Source organism: Bos indicus x Bos taurus, chromosome 2 (genome assembly GCF_003369695.1).
Source record: "Bos indicus x Bos taurus breed Angus x Brahman F1 hybrid chromosome 2, Bos_hybrid_MaternalHap_v2.0, whole genome shotgun sequence".
NCBI lineage: Eukaryota > Metazoa > Chordata > Mammalia > Artiodactyla > Bovidae > Bos > Bos indicus x Bos taurus.
The window spans coordinates 120,039,496-120,054,233 of NC_040077.1; the positions used below are offsets into that span (position 1 = coordinate 120,039,496).

Below are 14,738 nucleotides of genomic sequence, written 5' to 3' on the forward strand. Positions count from 1 at the left end.
GTAAGTGCCAAATCATTGGCTCTCCTGGGAAAAAGAGCTCTGATCGTTAGCATTCACTGATTCCCACCAGAGCTGACTTCAAGATACAGAAGTGATGTCACCGAATGCAGACTTGGGAAGAGATGCTGGTGACTGGCTCTCGGGGGCAGGGCTGAGCTGACTCAGACTGGAGTTCCAGGGGTTGGGAGCCTCATTGTGATCAGTGCCCCAGGGAGGCTGGGGAGAACCAAACTCATGGGGCATTGCAACCTTCCAGGGAAGAGAATTTCAAGGAGAAACAAAAAAATCAAGCTTCTTGTCTGCTGCCCACAGTGGCACAGGAGGAACTTGGAGAAGCTGCTGGATCCAGCTGCCCCCTCTCTGCCTCTTACCCATCAACCCCATGGGACCCCTGACTTGGGCTATCTCTGCAGGTCTGAGGTTCTGTCTTGTCAAAGGTGGGACAGGTTCCCATCAGGCTGCATTCACCTATGCAGAAGGAGCAAAAGTGGAGAAGAAAGGACAATGTTAATGAACAGTTGTCATGACAGATCTACTCTGAAAAAAGCACCAGGCCGGGCCAAAGGCTCCCTGGGGTCACCAGAATGAATGGGGGCACCAGGACGGTTTTTTGGGTCCCAGGACATTCTGTGGGGTAGAAGGGCAGCTCCTCGATGCCCAGGTAGGGGACATGGACCCCTGAGAGCTGCCCATTTGTGGCCCTTCCCATGAGACACAGAAGACTCTCCTGCCAGATCAGGGTCACAGCAACTGAGAACAATGCCGCCCGGGCAGCCCGAGCGGGCCCTGCACAGGGCAGGGGGTCTGGGAGAGCGGCAGAGGCTGCTGGGGCCTGTCCTTCCTGAACTGGGCCACTGTGGGGGGGACTTTCATCTCCCGCCTTCCCCTCGGGGCCACTGCAGCGTCCGCCTGCCTCCGTCTCTTCCCACCCCGCTCCTCCCAGGGCGGCAATTACTGCGCTAATTAGGGCGCTTTGATCATCTTTAGAAATGGCCACACTGGGGAGGGACGCTGCCAAGCAATTAGGGGCAAAGAGGCTGGGAGCTTGGGCACTTCCTCAGGGGGCGGGGCTGCAGAAGACCCTCAGACACCCCCTGCCTCCTCCCCTCCAGGAGTGTCTGCACACACACACCCCCCCAACATAGCCGTAAACTCCTCAGGGAATAGAGGAGGATAGGAATACCCCCTCTTCTGCACCCTGGAGATGGGACCTGCCCACCAGGCCCCTCTGCCTGGCCCCCAGCCCAACGGTCAGCTCTTCTGGCCGGTCCAGGCCCCTTTGATGGAGCCGCAGAAACAAGGGCTCCTTTGACAGACGGAGGGGGGGGCTCAGAGCCCAGATGATGAGACTTCAAAGGTGAGCCCACTACCCTGTTCCCTCCCCCGACCCCGGCCCCCCTCCCGCAGTCTGTCCTCTCTATAGTGCCACCCCCCCAGCCCCAGGCCCCATTTCCCCCTGTGGGCTCCTGGGAGTAAAGGGCCAGGTGAGGGACGGGCCAAGGGAAGCGGGTCATTTTGAAGTGAGAGAACGGAGTCAGATGGTGTGAGGGCCGAGAACTCAGTGCCCAGGAGGCAGGCACCGAGGATAAGCGCCTGGAGGGCGGACCCCGAGGGGGACGGAGCGCCGGGGACAGGGTCACCATGCTGCTGGCTGCGCTGCTGCTGCTGCTGCAGCCTCTCCCAGACCCACAGTCTGCCCACGGGCACCCGCTGTACGTGCGCGTGCCCCCCAGCACCCTGCAAGGTGAGCTGGTCCAAGGAGAGAGGGGTGGTCTCAGGCAGGGGGCCCCTGAGCTTGCTATCTGCACTCACAGGGCCCTTTGGCCCCTTCTGCATCCCCGTCACCCACCTCTACTGGCAGAAGGGGCCAGAAATGAGACACAGGTGGGAGAGGAAAGGGGAGACCGAGGCGGGGGAGGGGGAGGGCAGCTGGCCAAAAGGTGTGCTTTCCAGAAGGTTCTGGGTCCAGCAGGGAGGAAGGGGCCCAGGGCAGCGTCCCCTTGGCTATCTGGGCCCCAGGGTGGGCAACTCAACCCACCATGGTCATTTTGTGTCCGTAAGTCCATGTCCTGTAATATCTGCACCTTTGGGGTCCTGTTTTTCCTTCAAGGTTTTTAAGGAAAGGCCCTCCTTTTTTAAGGACTCCAGCCCAGCCCTGTTGAAATCACAAAGCTATCTCAGGCCGAGCATCCGATCCTCTCTGCTCTGAGTGCTGGGTGCCATTCCCTCCCAGGACTCCGGCCGCCCAGCCTGCCTCCCTCCCGGGTCTCCCAAGGCAGGGCTCAGGGCTGGGGCAAGGCGGACGAGCCTGGGGCTCGTCCCCAACCCTGCGTGATGGATTTGTGTCCCCCACAGCTCTGTCCGCCCAGGGGACGAAGGTGTTGCAGGCTGCCCAGAGAAGTGCCCAGTGGGCAGTGAATCGGGTGGTGATGGAGATTCAGCACAGACTGCATGAGTGCCGGAGCTGTGCCAACCACACCACCCCATGCCCTGGTGAGCTTGCCCCAACTACCCCGGGGCCCCTTCTCCTGTCCACCCCATCCCTCCCTTCAGAAATCACCCCCTCTTGGGGACACACACGGACGGGGTGAGGCTGCAACCAAGAATAGGTGGGGGAGGGTCTCCCCAGGTGAAAGGGCACACCCACCAGGCTTGGGCACACAGCAGGTGCAAAGACAGGAGGGCTGGCACAGTCTGGGCTCATCTGGTGAACAGTGAGCCGTTTATGACTGCTGAAATAGACCCTTCCCTAGTAGCTCACAGGGCAAAGAACCTGCTGGCAATGCGGGAGACCTGGGTTCGATCCCTGGGTGGGGAAGATTCCCTGGAGGAGGGCATGGCAATCCACTCCGGTATTCTTGCCTGGAGTATCCCATGGACAGAGGAGCCTAGTGGGCTACAGTCCATGCGGTTGCAAGGAGTCGGAAACTGAGCGATTAACACACACAGACACACACAAACACACTACTGGGCAGGATAAGTAAGGGTGGGGTGGTTTGGGGTGCTCCCTGAGGCGGAGAGAGGGCTCAGGCCGAGCCTGGAGTGGAGAAGAGGGGAAGGGTGGCCGTGAGGCTCAGAGGTGTGTTTCTCAGCAGCACCTGGACGAACCAGGCCTCAAGCCCCCCTCCTGAAGGATTCACCTGAGCCAGGTGAGCTTGCAAAGGCTTGTGGGATAGAGGGGAGGGGAGCAGGGCTGAGGGCAGGGTGGACCCTGGAGGGGTCTCGATGATTAGGAAGACCGGGACTTGTGCCTCCTGACTTGTGCCCCTTCGGCCTTTCCAGGGTCTTGTGGCGAGAGGCGCCCGGGCGCTGTCAACGTGACGCGGGCGCACGGCCGCATTGTGGGGGGCAGCGCGGCACCGCCGGGGGCCTGGCCCTGGCTGGTGAGGCTGCAGCTCGGCGGGCAGCCTCTGTGCGGCGGCGTCCTGGTGGCCGCGTCCTGGGTGCTCACGGCGGCGCACTGCTTCGCGGGGTACGTTGGGCCCCCGGCCCCGGGATCCCCAGCGCGGGGCTCCAACTCGTCCGGGGTCGTCGGGGTGGGGTGCCGCGCGCGAGGCCCGGTCTCTGCTGCCCCCTGGCGGCGGCCGTCTCTTTCCCCGCCTCGGAGTCTTCCCGGGGCGCGCTGTCCGCGGCCTCTGGCTAGCTGGGGGTTGGGGGGTACCCGTGGGCGGAGGCAGGGTCTCCAGGGGGAAGCTTCTCGCATTCCTGTCTTGCGTGTCTCGCGCTGCAGCGCCCCGAACGAGCTTCTGTGGACGGTGACGCTGGCCGAGGGGTCCCCGGGGGAACCGGCGGAGGAGGTGCAGGTGAACCGCATCGTGGCCCACCCGAAGGTGAGAGGGCAGCCCCAGGCCCTCAGACTTGGGAACAGCACCCCCAGGCCACGCCTCGTTTACACGGCGCCGCCACCCCCTCCCCAGTTTAACCCTCGGACCTTCCACAACGACCTGGCCCTGGTGCAGCTGTGGACCCCGGTGAGCCCGACGGGGGCGGCGCGCCCTGTGTGCCTGCCCCAGGAGCCCCAGGAACCCCCCGCGGGCACTCCTTGCGCCATCGCGGGCTGGGGTGCCCTCTTCGAAGGTACTAGGCAGGACAGGGCCTGGGTGAGCCACGCGGGGGCGTGGGGGAAATGGGGGTCTGGAGTGATGGAGCTTGGGAAGGCTGGCGTGGAAGGATTCTGATGCTGTCTTTGCAAAATAATGCCCATCTCGCCAAGTGGGGAAGAATCAAGGAGGGCGGTGGGCAGGGGGAACCCTAAAACAGGACCCCTGCCATCCAGGCCTGAGCCCCTTCCACGGCTTCCCTGTAGATGGGCCAGAGGCCGAGGCGGTGAGGGAGGCCCGTGTGCCCTTGCTCAGCGCCGACACCTGCAGAAGGGCCCTGGGACCAGGGCTACGCCCCAGCAGCATGCTCTGTGCGGGCTACCTGGCCGGGGGCATCGATTCGTGCCAGGTATGAGACCCGCCGGATCGGAGGGTGGTAGTGGGCCACTCCCCGGCGGCGGGACCGCCTCCTTTCCTTCTACAATTAGGCTGTCACTCAACTTCTCTGCACCTCTGTGTCCTCATCGCTAAAATGGGTACAAGAGTGGTAACCCCAGTAGAGCTCAGAGCTGCCTGTAAGGGTGTCGTTGGGGTGAGGGGAGGTGATAAGTGGGTCCACACAGTGCCCTCTCTCTTGCCTCTCTCTTGGCCCTTGCAGGGTGACTCGGGAGGCCCCCTGACCTGTTCTGAGCCTGGCCCCCGCCCCAGGGAGGTCCTGTACGGGGTCACCTCCTGGGGGGACGGATGCGGGGAGCCAGGGAAGCCTGGGGTCTACACCCGTGTGGCTGTGTTCAAGGACTGGCTCCAGGAGCAGATGAGCGGTGAGCACCTTTCCCCCCACCCCCACCCCTTGCCCAGAGTGCCCCATAACTGCCCTGGGACGAGCCCGTTTCAATTCCACCGGCCCCCAGGCTCCTGCGTGGGGAAAGCCTATTTTCCTCCCGGGAGGGATTTGGGGGGCTAGGACTTAAAGCGAGGGCAAGGTGGTAAGCTAACCCCTGACGCCCCCTGCAGCCGCCCCCTTCAGCCGCGAGCCCAGCTGTAGGGAGCTTCTGGCTTGGGACCCGTCGGAGGAACCGCAGACAGAGGCCGCCCCACTCTGCACCTTCTACGCCCACCTATGCCTGGGGCCCGCGGGCGCCTGTGCGCGTCTGGCGCACCAGCAGTGTCTGCAGCGCCGGCGGCGATGTGGTCAGTCCGGTTCCCGGGGCTGGGCCGAGGGGGAGCCAGGGTCTGGCCCACGTCTGACCGCCGCTCGGACTCTCGTTCCTCCCGCAGAGCTGCGCTCGCTGGCGCACACTCTCCTGGAGCTACTGCGGGGGGCCCAGGAGCTGTTCGGCCCTCGCCTGGGGGTGCGGCGCCTGGCCCCAGCCCCGGCTCGCCCCGCTCCGTCGCTTCGGGATCCTCCCAGGCACCCCTCCCGCGAGCAGCGGCTGCACTCAGGTACCCCAAGCCCTTCGCAGCCCGGCCCCGGCCCACCCCAGCGCTGCCGCGCCGTTCCCCTAACCCTGCGTCTCCCCAGGATCGCCTCCCCGGGCTGCTGGCGCTCGGTTCTCTAAGCGGAGATCGGAGCGGCGCGGGGAAGTGAATGGTAATGACGCCCCCTACCGGCGGCCTCAAGGGGAGCCGGCCAAGGGAGGCCGAGTCCAGGAGGGGACTCTTGGGGTTGTCTGTGCTGGGATGCAGTTTCACCCCATCTGGCAGCGGTCAGACCCGCTCTCGCCCTCCCTCGCAGCAGGACGCATGATTCTTTGGGCGGGGGGCGGAACTTGTGACTTTGGGCCCGCTCCAGTGTCCATAGAGGCTGGGCTTTGTGTTACCATTTAACCCCTCTCAACTTCAGCTGCCCCATCCCAGCATGTGGAGGTCTGCCCACTGGGAGGTGTCCCGAGGTTCTGGTGGAATACCACCCCGACTCCACACTAGCGTCAGCTCTCTCTTATTCCTGAGGTCTCTCCTGCCCTGGGCTGGAGCCCTTGCGGCAGAAGCTGGCCACCCTCCAGGGCACCCACGCCTGGATCTTGCAGGTGCCCCCGGAGCGCCTGGCCATGGACTTTAATGAGGTGGGTCCCCAGGCTTCCCAGACTCCTTCACAGTGGCCTGGGAAGGCTAACCTGGGCCAGCCATGCTGGGGAGGGGAAACAGAAGGGACCCTCCCCCAACAGCCTGGGTGGAGGTGGGGGAGGGTGTCCATGGATGGAGGGACGGCTATGGGGAGGGCAGCTGAATGTGAGCTGGGTGCTGGGTGGGTGTGAAGGAGTGGAGAGGAGGTGGGAGTGGAGTGTAGGTGTGTCCAAGTGAGCAGGAAGTGTGCTGGATTAGCGGGAGGATCTGGGGACAGGGTAGCTCTGCCTGTGAGTTTCTGGGGCAAGAAGGAGGGGGACCAGGAGTGGGGTTGTGGGCCCCTGAGCTGTCTGCCTCCCTCCTCTGCAGATCCTGGCAGATCTGGGCTCCAAGACACTGACTGGGCTCTTCCGAGCCTGGGTTTGGGCAGGCTTGGGGGACCGGCATGTGGTCTTCGGTGGCCTGGTGGGTCTGGAGCCAACCACACTGGCCCGAAGCCTTCCCAGGCTGCTGCTGCAGGCCCTGCAGGCCTTCCGCCTGGCAGCCCTGGCAGAGGCAGAGCCCGAGGGAGCCCGCAAGGGTTCAAGGCAGGGCCGAGGGCTGGGGAGGAAGGGGCGCCACCCACTCAGCCCTCATGGGCCCCCAGTCAGGTGGCCCTGAGCCGGGTCTCCACTCCACCCCGTGTCCCCCCACCCTCATCAGAAACACTGCTCCAGGGCCTGGGAGGGGATCAAGGAGCACGATGACATACCATCACTGCCAGAGTGGGGTGGGGGCAGGGGGTTAGGGCTCCATGTGTTCTCAGATGCACCACCAGAAAATCACAGCTGCTTTAATAAACATTATTTATGATCCACAAAGACCACTTTAGAGCTTCTTTAGGGTGGGACTGGGGTGGGTGGACACTGGGGCTCAAGGGGTAGGGCCCAGCCTCCAGATTCAGCTGATAGAGGTCACAAAGACACTGGAGGAAGGCTGCAAACCCTCCAGCTCAGGATATCGGTCTGCCTCCCAAGAAATGGCAGCAGCCCACCTGCCTGTCCCCGCTGCCCTGTCCATGGTTGCCAGCGCTGCCCCCAGCCTCCAGCCTCTCTGCCCAGCCCCGACCCTCACCCGTAGCTGTGGGGAGTTCCTTTGCCTTATGTCCCTCGGCTCCTGCCCCAGCCAGCCAGTCCCTGTCCCCACCCCCTCATCACCTGCCCCAGTTTCTCTGCCCTGCCGCAGAGCCTAGAGGTGTCAGATTGCATTTCCGGCTGCCTCTTTCCTTTGCACCCCCCCACGCCCCCACCCTGCACCTGTCCCTTTGGCACTCACCCACACTCCCCAGCCCTGCCGACCGGAGGGACAGACCCAAGACCCAGTCAGAGGAACAGGATGGAAGGGTCTGTGTTAACACTAGTGCTGCTGGCCGCCCTGGTCGTGTGTGGTAAGAATGGCCATCACCCTCCCCAAAGTGTCCCCATTGCATGATCTCCTCCCTCCTCGCCCGGGACACCCTCTCCCAGCATCAGGCTCACCTCCCCACTCCCATGGCCACTTTTTTTCCCTGGAGGGGCCGCCCCCCGGGGTCCCACTGCATGCCCAGCAGGACCTCAGGGCAGCGTCCTCCCTGGGCCCCTGTCCCCCACCCTCCCCAGGCAGCTGGGGCTTGAACGAGGAGGAGCGGCTGATCCGGCACCTGTTTGAGGAGAAGGCCTACAACAAGGAACTGCGGCCCGCAGCGCACAAAGAGAGCGTGGAGATCTCCCTGGCTCTCACCCTCTCCAACCTCATCTCCCTGGTGAGCGGCCCCTCCTGGCTGGTGGGGGAAGGGCAGCAGCCACAGCTTCCTGGAGGTCCAGCTGGGATGGCCATGGGGAGGAAGGTCAAGGCCCCAGCCCCAGCTCCAGTAGGTCCTCTCCCCTGGAAATGTGCTCAGACCCTCTCCATGCCCCGTACTGCCTGCAGACCTCAGGTGATGCCCCTTCCCCTCCAGTTTCAGTCCTGGGTTCTCCCCCCACCACCACCCCATTTTGCACTTTCAAGGGTGCATGTGCCCTATGACATGTGCCACATGACACTTTCAAGAGGCCATGTGCCCTATCTGCTTTTTGGCCTGTCCATCCACTCCTGACTGCTAGGGACAGGTCATCATCGTGGTCTCCCCCTGGGTGGGAGCTGGGAGAAGGCACCTGGGGAACGTGTACCGGCCTCTGGGGCACCGGCTTCCTGTTTGATTACAGAAAGAAGTCGAAGAGACCCTCACCACGAATGTGTGGATCGAGCAGGTAAGGAGAACACCCCACACAGAGCCAGCGGGTGGGAGAGAGGATGCAGGGCCCAAATTCCCCTGTGCTTGCTTCTGCTGGGGGATTCCCAGCTTGCTTCAGACACTGTCCTCCAGGACAGACTGGCCCTTGCCTCCCAAGAAACCCCAGACCCAATTGCCCTCACCAGCTACTGCCACCACAGCCCAGATAGAGCCTTAGGTGAATTAGGATCTTCATCTCAGGGAACACTGTCACAGAGGCTTGATTTTATTAGAAGACACTGTCTGCTACCTGTCAGTCGGTCTCCTATGTCCACTATGGAAACAGTCCTCCCTTAGTTGTGCAGTGCACATCCTATACAGCTGTACATGACAGACCTGAGTCCCGCTCTGTACCCATCTCCCCCAACCTCTTTTGTCCCAGCCCCAGATCCTGTCGAGTCTCCCCGGCCAGGGAAGTGGTCGGCACAGGGTGTAGGGGGGGAGTGGGGGACCCCAGACAACAGCAGAGCCCACTGCTGACATTCCTTTTGGGCTTCCAGGGCTGGACAGACAGCCGGCTGCAGTGGGATGCAGAAGACTTTGGGAACATCAGCGTCCTGCGTCTGCCCGCTGACATGGTGTGGCTCCCAGAGATTGTGCTGGAGAACAAGTTGAGCCGTAGCCCTCCTCGCCTCCCACCGCCTTCCCACCTCTACCTTCCCCAACCCTGGCCAGCACTCACTGTGGCCCTTGTCCGTGTCCCCCAGCAATGACGGCTCCTTCCAGATCTCCTATTCCTGCAACGTGCTCATCTACCCCTCGGGCTCCGTCTACTGGCTGCCACCCGCCATCTTCCGTTCTTCCTGCCCCATCTCTGTCACCTACTTCCCCTTCGACTGGCAGAACTGCTCCCTCAAGTTCAGGTGCCCCCACTTCTCTGACCGCCCCTCCCCTCCAGGGCACCCTGCCAGGGGCCGAGGGAGGCAAACACTCCCCCCGCCCAGGCAGAGGCCCCATCCCCATCCCCACCATGGCCCCAGCCAGCGGCTGAGACCCACCCTCTGCCCTCTGCCCTCTGCCCTCCCCAGTTCGCTCAAGTACACGACCAAGGAGATCACCCTGAGCCTGAAGCAGGCTGAAGAAGATGGCCGCTCTTACCCCGTGGAGTGGATCATCATCGATCCCGAGGGCTTCACAGGTGCCAGGAGCAGCAGCTCCTGGGTGGCCAGGCTCCCCTGGACACCCGCCCACAGATATAGTCACAGAGCTGCACGTGTGTGTACATACACGGGGACATGGTCACACCGGTACACAGACGTGCAGGTGGACACAGACCCTTCCCAGTCTGGACAGGGTCCCTGGGGTCGATCTGGCCGACGGATGAGGGGGTGGTTTAGTTTTCCCATCCCCAGAGGGCCCAGGGGGTGGTTGGGGCTTTGGCTGTCATCTGATGTGTGTGCCGCGTGTCTTCCACTTGGTGTGTATGCCGCCCCCTCCCAACGCCGGCCCGCCCCCATCTGTGACCAGGCTCAGACCTTTTATGGGGCCCAACCACTTGCCCCTGTCTGTCAGAAGAGACCCGCATCCAGCTCGTCCCAAGGCTGGTATATCATGGCAGGGGTAGTGATTCCTCTGACTGCTTTGTTATTCCCCAAGGCTCTTATTTGAACCACATATGGCCTCAGCTTTTATTTTTCCCAAGGAGAAAAAAAATCCATCCCAGAGGAAAACTTTGCCCTTGTAGCGTGAAATGTTCATCCCAAGCCCCAGGGAAAGACACCCACAAACAGAACATGACCCCTCCTCTGTGTCCCCACCCCTATCCCCCTTAGGACACTGCAGACAGGCCTGGCTAAGCCCCTGGGCCGGCTCAGTCCCTGCTAGCCCCCCATCCTGCACCAAGCCTCTCCTTGGCCACCTTGCCCAGCCTGACCCCAAGGCGTCCACATGTCTCCCTCAGAGAACGGGGAATGGGAGATAGTGCACCGGCCAGCCAGGGTCAACGTGGACCCCAGTGTGCCGCTGGACAGTCCTAACCGCCAGGACGTCACCTTCTACCTCATTATCCGCCGCAAACCGCTCTTCTACGTCATCAACATCCTGGTGCCCTGTGTGCTCATCTCTTTCATGATCAACCTGGTCTTCTACCTGCCAGCCGACTGTGAGCCCAGCACCCGGCACCCCCTCTTCAAGGGCCCCTAAGCTTGGCCGCCCCAGCCCTGCCCCTCAATTTCCCCGGGAGCCACTTGGCTGGGGGGCGGTCACCACTCCTGGGGTTCCCTGCCCAGGGTCCTGCATGCAGAGCACGTGGCCTGTCAGCGGAAGGGCTCTGTGTCCCTGTGGGACATCCCTTAAGCAGACAAGGCCCCAGGGAGTCCCATCCCTCTTGGACCTCGCTTCTGCCTCTCATGCTGGGCTTCCCAAAGACCCTAGGGAGAACACTAGAGTCTCCCTCTGCTGGGGAGAGATTGGCTGCAGAGCCAATGGGTGGATCACAGGGTCTCTAGGAAGCCAGGGCAGGGGGCATACAATCTATACTCACCTGATTCTAGAAGGTATCATGTCACATGTCATCTGTGGTCACTTGGCTCCAGAACATTTATTATGAGCAGGGCATGGTGAGTGCCAGAGACAAATATGATCCAGCCCTGACCCTGGCAGACAGGGTGGAAAATACAGGATTGGGAGTACAGCCTGGGGGTGGTGGGGTGGGAACCAGAGCCAGGCTGTGAGGCACACTGCAGATGAAGAAGGGGCAGTGGGGCGGGGGCCCAGGGGTCTGTGACCATGAGGCCCACGCCCAGCACTTCTCAGGGGATCAGATGGGCAGGGCAGGGCGGTGCTGGGCTGGGGTCTGGGAGGACATCCTGGGGCTTCTACGCGGGGCAGGACACAGCAGATCTGTGGTCTAGGAGAGCTGAGTGGCAGGCGATTGGCTGACGAGGATGGCAAGTGTTCCTTGAGCTCTCACCCACTGCCAGGCAGAGTCGGAGCATTTAAGACATACTCTCACTTTATCCTCCCAACATTTAACAGTTGAGGAATGTGAGGCACAGAGAGGTTAGGCCGCTTGTCCAAGGTCACCTAGCAATAAGGAGAAAGATGGATGGGAACCCAAGCGCTCTAGCTCCTGAGCCCTGGGCACCATGGCATTGTGGACAGTAGTGCAGGGGTCACCGTGCGACCCTCCAGGCTCCGGGCCAGAGGTCATAGCTAAGGACAGGCTCCCGCAGGTGGTGAGAAGACATCCATGGCCATCTCGGTGCTCCTGGCCCAGTCTGTCTTCCTGCTGCTCATCTCCAAGCGGCTGCCAGCCACGTCCATGGCCATCCCCCTCATCGGCAAGTGAGCAGCCCTCCCCGACCGCCCACCCCTACCCCACCCTACCACTCCCCACCCTGGGCAGGGGCTCCAGACTGTACCTGCGCCTACAGGTTCCTGCTCTTTGGCATGGTGCTGGTGACCATGGTCGTGGTGATCTGTGTCATCGTGCTCAACATTCACTTCCGCACACCCAGCACCCACGTGCTGTCTGAGCCGGTGAAGAAGGTGAGGGCTCAGTAGCCAAAAGTTGGAATATTGTCCAGTGCCTTTCTGCAGCGGAATGCGCGAGGCGCATGCGTACACACGCACGGGCACGCGGGGGTGGTACCCGGGGGTGGTACCCGGCGGCGGTGGAGCGCATGCGTACATGCACTGCTTCTCGACTCGCCCCAGGCTGAATGTTACCCAGAAGTCAGACTTTAAAGAGACTGCAAGATTTCCTTTCTGTGAAGTTCAAGGACAGACAAAACCAGTCTTTAGTGCTAGAAGTCAGGGTGTGGTGATTCCCTCTGGGGCTGCGTAGGAATTGATGGCGGCCAGGCAGGAAAGAGGGGAGCTTCTCTGGTGGCTCAGATAAATAATCTGTGCCCACAGTGCAGGAGACCTAGGTTCGATCCCTGGGTCGGGAAGATCCCCTGGAGGAGGGCATGGCAACCCACTCCAGTATTATTGCCTGGAGAATGCCATGGACTGAGGAGCCTGGGGGGTTACAGCCCGTAGGGTCTCAAAGAGTCAAACAGGACTGAGCAGCTCACACACAACACAGGCAGGAGGGAACATCTTAGATACGTTCTTATCTGAGAGGTGTTTACACAGCGAAATGCTTCTGAAGAATTTCTCCCGGCTATACGAGGACAGTTTGTTGATTCTATTGTGTATTGGTATACCTCGATTCAAAACACAGTGAGAACTGTGGGGGCAGGGTCCCCAGGAGGGGTACTGTACTTGCCTCTTGGCCTCTGCAGGGCTGCCTGGTTGTTTGGGGACAGCTGAGGGGGGTCGTTTAGCAACTTTTCTGGTCTTAGCTCAGCAGTCAGGGCATTTTTCTGACTTTTTGTTTTTCACCCGGAATTCATTTTCAACCAATGAGTTCTTCTCTATGCTGAGTAATAAGGGAGAACTGGAAGCAACCTAAGTGTCCATCAGTTAGGGATCGGGGGGATAAATGATGGATTGGGGAACACCTTGTGGCAGCCGGGAGTGGAGCCCCGATATTTGGATGAGTGAAGGTGATCCACTTTGTATGATGGCCCCTCTGACCTGCCCAGCTCTTCCTGGAGACCCTTCCCGAGATCCTGCACATGTCCCGTCCGGCAGAGGACGGGCCCAGCCCCGGGACCCTGATCCGGAGAAGCAGCTCCCTGGGCTACATCTCCAAGGCAGAGGAGTACTTCTCGCTCAAGTCCCGAAGTGACCTCATGTTTGAGAAGCAATCAGAGCGGCATGGGCTGGCCCGGCGCCTCACCACGGCACGTGAGTCTCCAGTGGCTTGGAGTTTGGCCCATCCGTGGGACGTGGGGTAAGGGCAGGCCTCATGCCCACCTTTGGCCTGGTGTCCACAGGCCGGCCTCCAGCAGGCTCGGAGCAGGCCCAGCAGGAGCTCTTCAGTGAGCTGAAGCCAGCTGTGGATGGGGCCAACTTCATTGTCAACCACATGAAGGACCAGAACAATTACAATGAGGTGAGTAGCCACGGTGTTGCCATGTACAGGTGTTCCAGTAGTGCACTAATCAAGCATATCCTATCTTAAGGGGGCACAGCTCCCCTCTGAGATACCTGCCAACTTAGATGAAGGAGTGAATGGTGAGTGCAGATTCCAGGGCTGTAAGGGAGTGGGAGCCCCTGCTTATAACCTCATAGCAGTGTGTGTGGCCAGGCACACACTCAGGTATACATGCAAATGCATAGCTCTGCCCTGTTGGGGCCATACTCTGGACCTCCCTTAAGGTCCCTTCTTTCTCCTAGCTGCCAATCACTTTCTGTCCCTGCTCAACTCCAAGCCTGAAACTCCAGACAAAGCCAGACACTTAAAAGGCTGCCTTATATGGTTGTTCAATATTGTATGTGTGCGTATGTGCTAAGTCACTTCAGTCATGTCCGACTCTGTGATCCTATGGACGGTAGCCCTCCACAGTCTCCTCTGTCCATAGGATTCTCCAGGCAAGAATACTGGAGTGGGCTGCCATGCCCTCCTCCAAGGGATCTTCCTGACCCAAGGATCGAACCCGGGTCTCTTAGGTCTCCTGCATTGGTAGGCAGGTTCTTTACCCCTAGTGTATACAACCTGTAAAAATTCTCTCTTGAGATAGGGGCACTTTTTTCAGTTCACATACAGGCTTGTGGCAGCACTGCGTGGCTGGGGGGAGGCCATGGCCCTGCTCTCTGTCTCCTGGACAGATAGGACAACCAGCCCTGCCAGTTGCTGGGGAGCAGGGGGAGGGAGCTGGGTATTTGCTGCAGACACGCCAGCATCTCCCATCTGCTGCAAGCCAGAGGTAGCCCCCACAGCTATGCCAAGGCCGTGCGTCTGTCACCAGGCCCCAGCTTGGGGTGGGAGTCTGTGGTCTGGGGGCCCTTCTCACCCCACTATCTCTTACCCTTGGCCCCAGGAGAAGGACTGCTGGAACCGGGTTGCTCGCACCGTGGACCGACTCTGCCTGTTCGTGGTGACACCCATCATGGTGGTGGGCACAGCCTGGATCTTCCTGCAGGGCGCCTACAACCAGCCTCCGCCCCAGCCTTTCCCTGGGGACCCCTTCTCCTACCTCGAGAAGGACAAGCGCTTCATCTAGAGCCCCTGGCCCAGCCCAGCAACCAAGGCCGTTTCTGGGCGTAGCGGGGAGGGGGTTGGCCTGAAAGGGATGGGCCTGCAGGGGGTCGGGGTGGGGCGGGTAGCTGTGTGGATAGGGGCCTCTGAGAGACCACCAGCTCTTCCTGGGGTGGCTGTATCTTGGCCCTGAGACCCGAGCCCAGTTGGTCCTTGCAAGGCTGGGGCAGAGACAGCTGAGGTCCAGGATTAGAGGGGAGCCCATGTCTCAACGGTGGTTCTTTTGCAAATAAAACCAGGACCCCCTGCAGAA

General features: G+C 61.3%; 2 protein-coding genes and 1 long non-coding RNA gene across 6 annotated transcripts; 2 read left to right on the top strand and 1 right to left on the bottom strand.

The window, feature by feature from the left end:
* Positions 1-1,641: 1,641 nt before the first annotated feature.
* PRSS56 (serine protease 56) lies at positions 1,642-6,938 on the top strand. The gene is made up of 13 exons (XM_027524150.1): positions 1,642-1,744; positions 2,356-2,466; positions 3,096-3,149; positions 3,283-3,472; positions 3,731-3,830; positions 3,918-4,077; positions 4,307-4,449; positions 4,699-4,861; positions 5,055-5,231; positions 5,319-5,483; positions 5,563-5,631; positions 5,991-6,103; positions 6,474-6,938. The coding sequence occupies exons 1-13, from the start codon at positions 1,642-1,644 to the stop codon at positions 6,762-6,764; spliced, it is 1,839 nt and encodes a 612-aa protein (XP_027379951.1). The 3' UTR covers positions 6,765-6,938.
* Positions 6,939-7,350: 412 nt separating this feature from the next.
* On the top strand, positions 7,351-14,738 carry CHRND (cholinergic receptor nicotinic delta subunit). Of its 4 annotated transcripts, none has more exons than XM_027516477.1 (12): positions 7,351-7,530; positions 7,746-7,884; positions 8,327-8,371; positions 8,895-9,004; positions 9,102-9,257; positions 9,423-9,532; positions 10,295-10,495; positions 11,568-11,679; positions 11,769-11,883; positions 12,927-13,131; positions 13,221-13,339; positions 14,268-14,738. In XM_027516477.1, exons 4-12 carry the CDS (start codon positions 8,970-8,972, stop codon positions 14,448-14,450), a joined length of 1,236 nt encoding a protein of 411 aa, XP_027372278.1. In that variant the 5' UTR covers positions 7,351-7,530; positions 7,746-7,884; positions 8,327-8,371; positions 8,895-8,969; the 3' UTR covers positions 14,451-14,738. The 4 variants fall into 4 exon arrangements, with proteins under 4 accessions (XP_027372278.1, XP_027372250.1, XP_027372260.1 ...); XM_027516449.1 differs by having other exon boundaries at positions 7,402-7,530; positions 7,742-7,884; XM_027516459.1 differs by having other exon boundaries at positions 7,424-7,530; positions 8,895-8,972.
* LOC113876819 lies at positions 10,910-11,846 on the bottom strand. Its single transcript, XR_003506585.1, has 2 exons — positions 11,757-11,846; positions 10,910-11,418 (listed from the first exon to the last, which is right to left on the bottom strand). It is a non-coding gene; the product is annotated as an uncharacterized LOC113876819 (long non-coding RNA).

Bases quoted from the DNA above. Each gene is read 5' to 3' on its own strand.
- CHRND (XM_027516449.1), top strand. From the start codon at position 7,479: ATGGAAGGGTCTGTGTTAACACTAGTGCTGCTGGCCGCCCTGGTCGTG. The intron at 7,531-7,741 runs GTAAGAATGGCC...CACCCTCCCCAG, and splicing joins GGCCGCCCTGGTCGTGTGTG to GCAGCTGGGGCTTGAACGAG. The intron at 9,005-9,101 runs GTTGAGCCGTAG...CGTGTCCCCCAG, and splicing joins GAGATTGTGCTGGAGAACAA to CAATGACGGCTCCTTCCAGA.
- PRSS56 (XM_027524150.1), top strand. From the start codon at position 1,642: ATGCTGCTGGCTGCGCTGCTGCTGCTGCTGCAGCCTCTCCCAGACCCA. The intron at 5,484-5,562 runs GTACCCCAAGCC...GCGTCTCCCCAG, and splicing joins CGAGCAGCGGCTGCACTCAG to GATCGCCTCCCCGGGCTGCT. The intron at 6,104-6,473 runs GTGGGTCCCCAG...CCTCCTCTGCAG, and splicing joins TGGCCATGGACTTTAATGAG to ATCCTGGCAGATCTGGGCTC.